The sequence below is a fragment of the Zalophus californianus genome, chromosome 6 (assembly GCF_009762305.2).
Source record: "Zalophus californianus isolate mZalCal1 chromosome 6, mZalCal1.pri.v2, whole genome shotgun sequence".
NCBI classification, from domain to species: domain Eukaryota; kingdom Metazoa; phylum Chordata; class Mammalia; order Carnivora; family Otariidae; genus Zalophus; species Zalophus californianus.
In genome coordinates this window covers 116,371,543-116,383,222 of record NC_045600.1, presented here as the reverse complement: position 1 = coordinate 116,383,222, position 11,680 = coordinate 116,371,543, and the positions used below count along the sequence as shown (strand labels likewise).

Genomic DNA, 11,680 nt, shown 5'->3' with positions numbered 1-11,680 from the left:
CTCAACCTGAACTTGCATCAGAATAACAGGAAAGCATAAATCACAGAAAAATTAAAACTCAGACTGTTGGGCCCTGCCCCCAGAATCGGATTCAGTAGGCCTGGAGTTAAGGACCAAGAATGTGCCCAAACCCAACAGATACATGAAAAGATGCTTAATATCATTAATCATCAGGGAAATGCAAAGTAAAACTAGAGTGACATACCACCTTGTTCCTGTCAGAATGGCTCTAAATAAAAACACAAGAAATGACAAGTGCGTTGGTGAGGATGTAGAGAAAAAGGAACAACTGTGCTCTGGTGATGGGAGTGCATACTGGTGCAACCACTGTGGAAAACACTTTGGAAGTGCCTCAAAAAGTAAAAATAGAATTGCCATATAATCTAATAATTCCACTACTGGGTATTTACACAAAGAAAATGAAAACACTAATTTGAAAAGCTATGCACCCCTGTTTACCACAGTCTTTATTCACAATAGCCAAGATAGGGAAGCAACCCAAGTGTCATTGATAGAGGAATGGATAAAGAAGTGGTATTTATATACAACTGAATATTATTCAGCCAGAAAAAAAGATCTTGCCATTTGCAACAATATGGATGGACCCAGCGGACATAATGCTAAGTGAAAGACAAAGACCATGTGATTTTACTGGTGTGGGAATTTAAGCAAAAGGAACAAATTTTAAAAAGGCTCAAATACAGAGAACTAGTGGTTGCCAGGGGGAGGTGGGGGAGGGGATACGTGAAATAGGTGATGAGGATTAAAGAGTACACTTATCTTGGTGACCCATCAGTAATGTACAGAATTGTTGAATCATATCATAAACCTGAAACTAATACAACAATTACACTTCAATAAAAAACTAAGCCAAGAGCGCCTGGGTGGCTCAGTCATTTAAGTGGCTGCCTTCAGTTTTGGTCATGATCTCAGGGTCCTGGGATCCAGCTGGAGTCCAGGGCAGCTCCCTACTCAGCGGGGCGTCGGCTTCTCCCTCTGCTCCTCCCCCTGCTTGTGCCCTGCCCGCGCTCTCTCAAATAAGTAAATTCTTTAGAAAAAAATTTTTAAAGCCGAAACTTCATGATTACCGGTGAATCTGATGCTACTATTAAGAACTGGTGCAGTTTGGTGCAAAGTTTTCACAGCAGCTGTAGGTGCTATTTATGTTGTTTCACATAGGGCGTGAGGGCTACCTTGAGTTAACCACATTCACTGGGTGTCGAATATAGGTGGTCATCCTCACACACTTAGCCAGCTCTTTTTAACTCTTCCAAAAATCAGACTCACGTTATTAACACACATTTGTACTGTAAAGACGGACAAATACTACTGGGTCTCCTCCTAGAATTCAAGAATCGGAGAAAGAGCTCTACCGACAAGGAATACAGCGCTGCTGGGACGCCTGTATGGCTCAGTCGTTAGGCGTCTGCCTTCGGCTCACGTCATGATCCCAGGACTCTGGGATCGAGGCCCTCTATCGGGCTCCCTGCTCTGCGGGAGGCCCGCTTCTCCCTCTCCCACACCCCCTGCTTGTGTTCCCTCTCTCGCTGTGTCTCTGTCTAATTAATAAATACATACATACATACATACATACATAAAGGAATACAGCGCTGCAAGTACAGCGAGAGGCAGAGGAAGACCTATGCCCCCCAGGAGGCCTAGAGAGGCCTAGAAATTACCGGAAGGATCAACGGACGCAAGCCCACCTCTCCCAGCGCCAGCCGGCCCTCCGCAAGATAGACGCAGGAAACCGCTGGGCCTGGAGAGTCACGTGGGTGGGTCTCAGCCGCCCAGTCGCCCCCAACCGGCCGGAAGTGGCGCGCGCGCGCTTGCTCAGTGCGCGCTGGCTGGGAGGTCTTGTGCCGGCCTCACCAGTGCCTTCCGAGTAGCCGTAGTGCTTGCTCGGCGGGTTGGTGAGCAATGGAGGTGGTGGGTGGCTGTGGTGATCATGGTGGTGGTGATCGCCGAGGCTCCTCCGCAGACCCACAGAGCACCTTTGTGTTGGGTAACCTAGCGGAGGTGGTGGAGCGTGTCCTCACCTTCCTGCCCGCCAAGGCGTTGCTGCGGGTAGCAGGGTGAGGAGAGAGGAGGCGGGAAGCTTACTTCGGGACATGCCTCGGGCTTGCCCTGGCTGGCGGGGCGGGCAGACACCATCGGGACCCACGGCTGCCCCCGGCTCCCTTCTCCTCCCCCGAGGTGATGCCCCCATCCTCGAGGTACGCCTACCGTACCCCTGTGCCTGTCTCGGGGACTCTTCCCGGAGGGACGAGGTGCGCCCTAAGGTTTTCTCCGCCCTCCGGTTCTCCCTCCGAATCTGCGCCCCGACACCTCCCGCTCTGGGACTTTTGATCCCGCAGGAATCTCCTGCTGGAGAGGGAAATGAACGTTCCTTCACAACCCTTTGTGGTTTGCGCCCCCAGCGTGTGCCGCTTATGGAGGGAGTGTGTTCGTCGAGTGTTGCGGACGCATCGGAGTGTGACTTGGATCTCCGCGGGATTGGCGGATGCTGGCCACCTGGAGGAGCATTGCCTGGTCCGCGTGGTAGCAGAGGAGCTTGAGGCAAGTAAGAAGGCGTGTCGTGCACAGTTCTTTGTGGGGTTGTTGGGTCAGCCTTTGCGAACTCAGTCTTCTTTTTAATGTTTATTTTGTGTGTGATCCTATTCTTTCTAGATTATGGAACATTTTCTCGTGACACGAAAAGATTTTATAAACACACGTAAGGATGTGCCATGATTTATTTGACCGTTCTCAAGATGTTGCGCATTTTGTGTATACAGATTTTTACTATTATAATAACGTTGTGGAGGACCTCCTTTTTACCTGCTTCCTTTGAAGCAGATATTGTTGTCACTGTTCGGCAGGGAAGGCAGCTGGGTTTCTTTTTCTTTAGCGTCACATTAAAAAGTCAAGAACCAATACTTAAACCCAAATATTTCAGCCGCTGGTCCTGTACTCTTTTGTATTGTATCTCTGGTCCCCCAATTTCAAAAGGTGGGCAAAACCTGGGGAGGTACTGACTTGAACTGTGGAATCAAAGGGGCAGCCTTCTTGAGCACCAGGTGACTGTGAGGCTGTGGTAACTCATTTGCCAGTGGGACAGAGCTCTTTGAGAGTAAATTATCAATCTGATGTTCTTTCGCTTCCTTATACTTTAGTGCTCATTACACACAAACAAGACTATTCTACATCATCACAATGCAATCATCAGTCAGGAAATTCTTATTGATACGTTTCTATCATTCATTCCTCAGAATCCTTTCAGACGTTGCCAGTTGTCCCAGTAATGTTCCTCATAACAAAATAATTCAGATTAGAATCTTAGGTTGGTTTTGGTCATTTTTTAAATTTTTTTTAAAGATTTTATTTATTTATTTGAGAGAGAGAGAGCAAGCCAGGGGAGAGGAACAAGCGGACTCTGCGCTGAGTGCAGAGCTGGACACTGGGCTCCATCTCACCACCCTAAGATCATGACCTGAGGCGAAATCAAGAGTTCAAGGCTTAACCGACTGAGCCACGCAGGCACCCCTGTCATTTCTTTAATTTTTGACATGGAACGGTTTCTCAAGCTTTGCTTGGCTTTCACAACTCTGAAAAGTATGTAAATTACGGGCCAGTTATTTTGTAGAACATGTTTCTTAGATTCAGATTATGTATCTTTGGCAGGAATATCACAGAAGTGATGCTGTGCTCTTCTAGTTTCATCCTGTCAGGTAGTATGTGCTTTCCATTTCTGTCCCATTACTGGTGTTAGTACCTTTGATAATTTGATTAAGGTGGTGTGTGCCAGATGTCACTCCTGTAAAATTACTCTTTTCCACTGTAATTAGTATTTTGTGAGGAGATACTTTGAAACTATGTAAATATCCTGTTTCAATTTTTTTCACTTATTTCTGTTCAGACTCTTTTAGTCACTTATTTTATTCAATGGAATATAATCTCTCAGTATTTATTTTGATATCCGAATTGTCCCCAGTTTGGCAGTCAGGAGCCCCTTCAGCTGGTTCCAGGGTCTTTTAGAGATGAGTCCATCACCTTTGAGTACCTCCTTGCTTTCTGGCACAAGATGTTCTAAGCTCATCTTTTGTCTGCTTTAATCCTGGAATCAGCCATTTCTTTAAAGAGCTCTGGTTCCTTTTAGTGGAGAATGGTATTTCATGGTATTTAAAAGCCAAGATCTGGACAGCTCATTGCTGTTGAAGGGTTTGCTGCTCCAGAGCCCAGTGGAACAGAGCCAAGGAATATATGTGTATTCGTGTGTGTGTGTACATATGCATACACACACACACACATACACATCCATACATACACATCTTTACAACTATTTTTTTGTATATATGGAAAGTCATGAGTTTGCACAAGTACATCCAATTCCAGTCCAACACAGGATTCTTCCCAGTTTTCTTTTCTCTTAGGTCATATTTGTACCTACCTTTTGGATAGTGAGGAACCTGACTCTCATCATTCTTAATATGTAGATATTAGACAAATGCCCCATAACTGACCAATCTTGTGTTTCCCCCTTATGTGGATTTTCTCCTTACTCTGTTTGGGCTCTAGGACTCAGACCCAAAGTGGCCAGTATCCAAAGGCAGGCTTGCAGAAAACTTTCTTCTTTGCATTGTGGCTCAACTCCTTCCCAGTCTAGTTCTAGAAGTTGTCATTTGGAGAAATTCAAAATGCAGACAGACTTCCATAAAGATGTTCTTTGCAGCATCATTTATTATAAGGGAAATTGAAAATAACCTAATGTTTAGAAATAAAGTCACTTAATGATGAACTGCAAGATACATTAGTGACAAGAAAAAAATGTTCATGTCATAAGTGAAGAAGACAGATTATGAAATTCTATTTAGTATAATCTGAGTTACTGAAAACAAAAAAGGAAGAATAGAAAAGAAATAAGCTAAAATGTTAGCAAAAGTTTCCTTTCAGGGTAGAATTGCATGGTTTTTTTTTTTAATGTTTTAAATTATTTTCTGTGTTTTTTTTTTCCTTCAAATTTTTACCACGGCAGGTATTATTTTTATATAGCTTTAAAAGTTTATACAATATAATGGCTGTTATAGCCACACAGATTTAGATAGGAACTCATTTTTGGTGCATATTAGCTGCCAGTCTTTGAAAAAGTTACCTAATCTCTCTGAGCTTCAGGTTCTATCTCCATAAAATGAAAAGACAATAAGAATTTCCTCATACCCTTAAATAGTTCTAAGGTTTAAAACATGGAAAGGTAATGCATATAATATGTTACCTGCAGTACCAGGGATAATGATGTTTTCAATAAATGAAATTATTTTCTATTATCAGTGTCATTATTGAAGTTCAGATAGTAACGCCCTTAAAGAAATTTATTCTAGTAAACGCTAATGTGGTTAGACAAAAACATGGAAACCTTGTACAAATCATGCTGGTTTTTTTTGTGTTTGCCAAATTACCTAGTGGACATACTATTATAGCTATAAAGAAAGTTGGTTTAAACTTTTTTATTAGATTTTAAAGTCGACTAAAAATTTTATGAAATTTGGAACTTCTTTGAATGATGGAATGAGGTTTTAGTTGTCTCACATGGTGCTTTAAGAACATTTCCTATTAGGGCGCCTGGGTGGCTCAGTTGTTAGGCATCTGCCTTTGGCTCAGGTCATGATCCCAGGGTCCTGGGATCGAGCCCCACATCGGGCTCCCTGCTCCGCGGGAAGCCTGTTTCTTCCTCTCCTACTCACCCTGCTTGTGTTCCCTCTCTCGCTATGTCTCTCTCTGTCAAACAAATAAAATCTTTAAAAAAAAAACAACATTTCCTTCTGAGGACTGTCATCGTCACTGCTTCTGATGAGAATTAGGAAGGAACACTCAGCAATTGCTTTTCATTGGGTACTAGGAAAGAGAGAATCATAAAACCTCAGGACTAGACTTTCTATCTCGTTACTCCCTATACCAGATATCACAAACTCAAATGACTCCAAAGTTAGGCAGATAACTAAGTTGGTTTAGGGTAACATAGGGAGCAATAAAGCCATGGATACCAGGGAGTACTTGCCTGCATTTAACCCTCATCAAGAGGAATGCAGTTGAAGTGTTGTTAGAATGTCTAGTTTTTCAAAAGAATCTGGAAGTCCACATTTTCTGTAAATATTTTGTGGAATTTTAAATAATTGGTAGCCTTCGAAATGCTGTGTGGGCCATGAGAACTATATCCGTAAGTTGTCAGCGCTGGAGACACCACAGGGTCATCATTCTGTCTCAGTATCTTTTTTGAGTTTGCCTATATGGAATCTACTCTGAAACATCTTGACATTCCCCCAGATTACAGTGGATTAACTTTTTTTTTCCCCATTTAATCCCCGTTGAGGCTTTGTTATATGTGAGTACTTCATTCCATTCTGACAGTAAAAATATTTGAAAATAACCAGCTTAGGAAAAAAATATGTTCATCCTTGTGTTTCATTCAGCCATGTTGCCACTTGTCTGTAATGTGACATTTAGTGGAAAACAGGAGTCTGAATAAGCCCAGCTCGTGAGTGTAGGTAAGGCACAAGTACAAATGACTGGTATGTAAGGTGTGTCACATATGAGGTCCAGGGTACTGCAGGTATCTAAGAAAAGGTTTTGGAGGGGAGGTGGCACTTTAAGTGGTCTCTTGGGGGAAACAGTCTTAAGTACGAAATGAAGAGAGCTGTAGGAGAATCTGTACAGCAGCGTGTGTGTCTGGATTAAAGTAAGCAAAAAGGTTCCTGGAGGGAGCTAGTTGGTAAGGTGGAGATGAAGGCCTGGACTCTTTCATTTGGTAGGCAATGAAAAGAGGAGTGATACAGTTTGTATGCCTTCCCTTTGTTGCTGAGGTTTTTCTGTGATTGTGATGCCTATTCAAATAAAGCAAGTAGCACCTTTTGCTGGCATTTAATGTTTTTGTTTAAGAGTTTAAATTATGAAAATGAACCTCTTGAATCAGGCTGGAATGAGTTTGACTTGAAGAAGAAATAATAGATGCTCAAATGAATGACCTGAAAAGGTAAGAGCATGAGTGAAAAATGAATGGGAAGTGGTTGGACTCAGAAAGCTAACATTGACCTAAAGGGAGGGTATGCCGACAACAGTTTGGACCAGGGCAGAACTTTAAGGGACTATGAGAGCATTCATGGATTCATGTGATCTAATTCCGTTTTTGTTTTTCTTAGCAGAATGTTCACATCTTACCACAGACAGTTCTTTACATGGCTGACTCTGAAACTTTCATTAGTCTGGAAGAGTGTCGTGGCCACAAGAGAGGTAAATATCAAAAGAAAAGGTTTGTGGGTTTTTTGTTCCTTATGTACCTCTGGAGTTAAATACTGTCCTAGTCTTGAGAGTTACTGACTTTCTGAGGCTCTGGGCCTTCTCCCTATTATAGCATGCATGAATATATTGTCTTTGAAACTTGAGGGGCCCTTTCTGCTTCAAAGATTGATTTCTAAACCTTGCAGTAGTACAGTTAAAAATTCTTTAGAAAGATATCTTTCTCATTTTGAACTACTTTAATACACCAGGCATTTCTTTGGCTATTGAAGCCTTCTCTTGTGTGATGGGGACCCATTTAGGGATGCTGAAGTTATACTGTGCCTTGTTTTTGACTCTGCTAAGAGAAGAAGTAGACCAGGTGTCCCAAGCTGAGCACACTGAGGCCCAGAGCTAGACCTGGGTTATCACTGTCTAATTTGAATCCAGGTGACTGTTGTTTATGCAATGAAAAAGTCATGCTTTACTATCAGGTAAACAGAGAGATAATAACAGCAAGTTAAAATTTTGCTGCTGCTGCTAAATTTAACATCATCGGGGCAAAAACAGTATATGAACCAAGCAAGAAGGGCAAATTGGTGATGCTAAGGATCAGATTTAGAATTTAAAATATAAAACAGGCTCCAAATGGGAAAATGTTTTCATCAAAGTTTTTAAGCCTTTTTTTTTTAAGTAAGCTCCACACGGGGCTTGAACTCACAACCCTGAGATCCAGACCTAAACTGATATCAGGAGTCAGATGTTAACTGACTGAGGCACGCAGGGGCCCCATTGACTTTCTTAAGCATTCTGGTGTAAATGACTTAAACTTTATTCAGTGTTTGCTTTTTTCCCCCCATACAATCAGATTTGACCTAAAATGAATAACATGTAATAATTTTGCTACTGTATTATTACAGCAAGGAAAAGAACTACTATGGAAGCAGCTTTTGCCCTTGAGAAGCTATTCCCAAAACAATGCCAGGTCCTTGGGATTGTGACCCCAGGAATTGTAGGTGAGAGAAAATACCAATTTGATGATTTCCTGCCTTGCATTAATGTGGGGTCCCATAGATTGGTGAATTACTTGTAGCTTAAAAGCACATTTATATTTTTGGCCATCCAAAATGCCATAAAGTTAGTCGTATTTACCATGGTATTATATTTGACTTCTGTTAGTGTTCTTTAGGTTATTGTGGTTAGTATTCCCAGTCTCAGGGCTGTCTATATAAACCAAATGTGATGCATGTCTTTCCAGGGGAGCCATTCATAAGAGGGGGAAAGCTCACATTCTCCCTCTCTCCAAATTAGAAAGCATTAAGTGAGCATTCTCACTTTAGTCAGTTCAACCAGTATCCTCGTTTCTGGTGGGCAGGGGTGAGTTAGGGCTGGGATTAGGAGCTACAGTAGACCTTCTTAGGAAACTTCTGTTTCTCTGCTTGGAGACCATGGTTTGAAGTTCATAGTGTGGGGACGCCTGGGTGGCTCAGTCGGTTAAGTGTCTGCCTTCGGCTCAGGTCATGATCCCTGGGTCCTGGGATCGAGTCCCACATCGGGCTCCTTGCTGAGCAAGGAGCCTGCTTCTCCCTCTGCCTGCCTCTGTCTGTCTCTCTTAAAAATAAATGAATGAATGAATGAATGAAGTTTATAGTGTGAAATTATACTCCTTCCCAAGTTTGCTGCTGGTGATTTTTACTGGTTTTTATTATTGTTGGTTCTTTTCTATAGTTCATGGGGGAGAGATACTCTATTGAGGCAGTCATGGTGCAGTGGGTTCAGATGCTGGTATTAGAATCCCAGCTGTACTTAGTATCTCTCTATATGACTTTGGGCAAGTTACCTAACTTCAGAGGGCTTTAGTTTCTCCATATATGAAATAAAGATGATTGATAATCCCTCTTGGGAAGGTTATGAAGATGAAATGAGATAACACATGAAAAGTAGTCAGAGTAGAGATGTGCAAGAATCAGAGTAAATGTTCGCTATTAGGATTTTCTTTGTTCCACTCAGTAGTACTCCATAATTGGCATTTTTAATCTTCACTGAGAGACTTTTGATCTGAATTTAAGAGTCTTATACGGTGAAGTACACAGGATTTCAAGTGTTTACAAATGAATAAAGTTAAATACATGGTTGATAGGGACTGTTTCATCTCTCCCATTATCAGCTCCCCACCCCATACTATTACATCTGCCTATCACTACATATTTCATTTCTCATTGGATTAAAAGAAAATGGTAACAGCAACCATGGTTTTCTTTTAACTTTTGAATTTTCCTTAAATGAGTGATCTAGGTTCTGCCATTACTGGTTGTTAGCAAATGCTTATATAGAATAGTAGCTTCATCATTTTCTTAGGCCTCCCTACCTCACCCTCTTTGGCTTTTTCAAAGCCTAATCACATTTCTTCTTTCTAAAATTTCAGCTGGGGGTTGGAGGCAGGGGAGGGAGGGTGGACTTGGGGAGGACCCCATTGTGAGGATGGGAGGTCTACCTTAAGCCTTCCTTTTGTGCTTGCCTTACTCTGAAGAAATTTTAATTTTGTCTGTTCCGAGTTCCCTTATGATCTTGGTGTCAGGAGTAGGTGCCATTCCCATTCCCTCTTGGTTTTCTTGGACACGCTTACTGGTTTTGGTTGCCCTGCAGCTAAGTGTTCTCTTTGAGCCAGTTCCACACATGTCCCAACAAAACTTCCACCAAGACGGTTGGTTGGATTCCTTTTTCTTAGGCCACAGTGTAGTGATTGTTTCTAAAACAACCATTGGCTACTGGCCCATCTTCATTCTTTAAATTCAAAAACCTTAAGGTTTGGGCGCCTGGGTGGCTCAGTTGGTTAAGCGACTGCCTTCGGCTCAGGTCATGATCCTGGAGTCCCGGGATCGAGTCCCGCATCGGGCTCCCTGCTCAGCAGGGAGTCTGCTTCTCCCTCTGACCCTCTTCCCTCTCGTGCTATCTCTCATTCTCTCTCTCTCAAATAAATAAATAAAATCTTTAAAAAAAAAAACTTAAGGTTTGAGAAAACTCGTTCATTCTTAGATGTGCAGAGATCATTATCTTTCTTTTAAGGTGAACTTGACTTCCAGCGACTTGCACAATCTTAAGTGTACAATTTAATGAGTTTTGACAAATGTATACCTTTATGTAACCTACACACCAGTCAAGATAGAGAATATTTCCATCACCTCAGGAAGTTCCTTCATGTCCTTTTCCTGTTGATCTCTGCCTGCAGAGGAAACCCCAGTTCCAATTTCTGCAGCCATAGATTAGTTTGCCTGTTGTTGAGTGGCATATAAATGGAACCATACAGTATATACTCTTTTTATGTCTTGGCTAAGTTTTTACTCCATATAAATATTTTTAACAACATATTTTTGAAATTATGTTACCATGTGTATCAGTAATTCGTTTAAAAATTATTCGGTATTCTGTTATATAAATAGACTATTTTTCCACTCTCTCTTTGATGGAGCTTTGGATTGATTCACATTCCTGGCTATTATGAATGATGCTGTTGTGAACTTTTTTAAGATTTTATTTATTTATTTGAGAGAGAGAGAGTGCAAGCATGAGCCAGGGGGAGGGACAGAGACAAGCAGACTCCCCGCTGAGCTGTGAGCCCACGGGGCTAGATCCCAGGACCCTGAGCTGAATCAAGAGTCGATTGTTTTTAACAGACTGAGCTACCCAGGCGCCCCATGTTGTGAACATTTTTATGTAAGTCTTCTTGTGGACCTGGGTTTGTTCTTGGAAGAGATGGGTCTTGGGGTTGGTTTATGTTTAACTTTATAAGAAACTGCCAAACTGTTTCCAGAGTTGTTCCATTTTATACTCACCAGCAATGAATGAGGGTTTCAGTTGCTCACTGCTACATATCCTCACTAACACTTAGTGTCTTCAAATGAGTCTTTTCATTTTAACCATTGTAGTGGGTTTGAGGAGGCTTCTTGTGGTGGTTTTAATTTGAATTACTCCAATGATTGTAGTTATGTTGAGTATCTTTTCAGATGTTTTGGCTACTTGTATATCTTTTTGTGAAGTATCCAAGTCTTTTAGTGATTTTTTTTTTATTGGATTGTTTTTATGTTTGAGTTGAAGTTGTTTATATATTCTAATTCAAGACCTTTACAAGTATAGGTGTTGTAAATATTTTCTCCCAGTCTGTTGCTCGTTTTCTTTCTCTCAACAGTGTCTTTGATGACCAGTGAATTTTTATTTTGGTGAAATCCATTCTATTTATGTTTTTTCTTTTCTGGTGAATGTTTTTTATGTCCTCTCCAAGAAATCTTTGCCTATCTCAAAGTCACAAAGATACTCTCTTATGTGGTTTTAGCTCTTATATTTAGTTCTGTGACCTAACTTGAATTAATTATTGTGTATGGCATAAGGTAGAGGTTGAAGGTTTTTTGTTTGTTTTTTCGTATGTTATCCAATT

The 11,680-nt window shown here is 41.5% G+C and overlaps 1 protein-coding gene across 6 annotated transcripts in view; it reads left to right on the top strand.

Moving 5' to 3' along the window:
• The first annotated feature begins 1,851 nt into the window (after nt 1–1,851).
• Nucleotides 1,852–11,680, top strand: part of FBXO22 (F-box protein 22) — a 30,342-nt gene continuing 20,513 nt past the window's right edge. The window contains exons 1-4 of one of the 6 annotated variants that reach the window (XM_035728255.1): nt 1,852–2,075; nt 2,421–2,559; nt 7,176–7,263; nt 8,169–8,264. In XM_035728255.1, coding sequence (XP_035584148.1) covers nt 1,921–2,075; nt 2,421–2,559; nt 7,176–7,263; nt 8,169–8,264 — 478 coding nt within the window. In that variant the 5' untranslated portion in view covers nt 1,852–1,920. Of the gene's footprint in view, nt 2,217–2,357; nt 2,560–7,172; nt 7,264–8,168; nt 8,265–11,680 lie in introns of all 6 variants that reach the window. The other 5 variants (XM_035728254.1, XM_035728259.1, XM_035728256.1 and 2 more) reach the window with 5 other exon arrangements.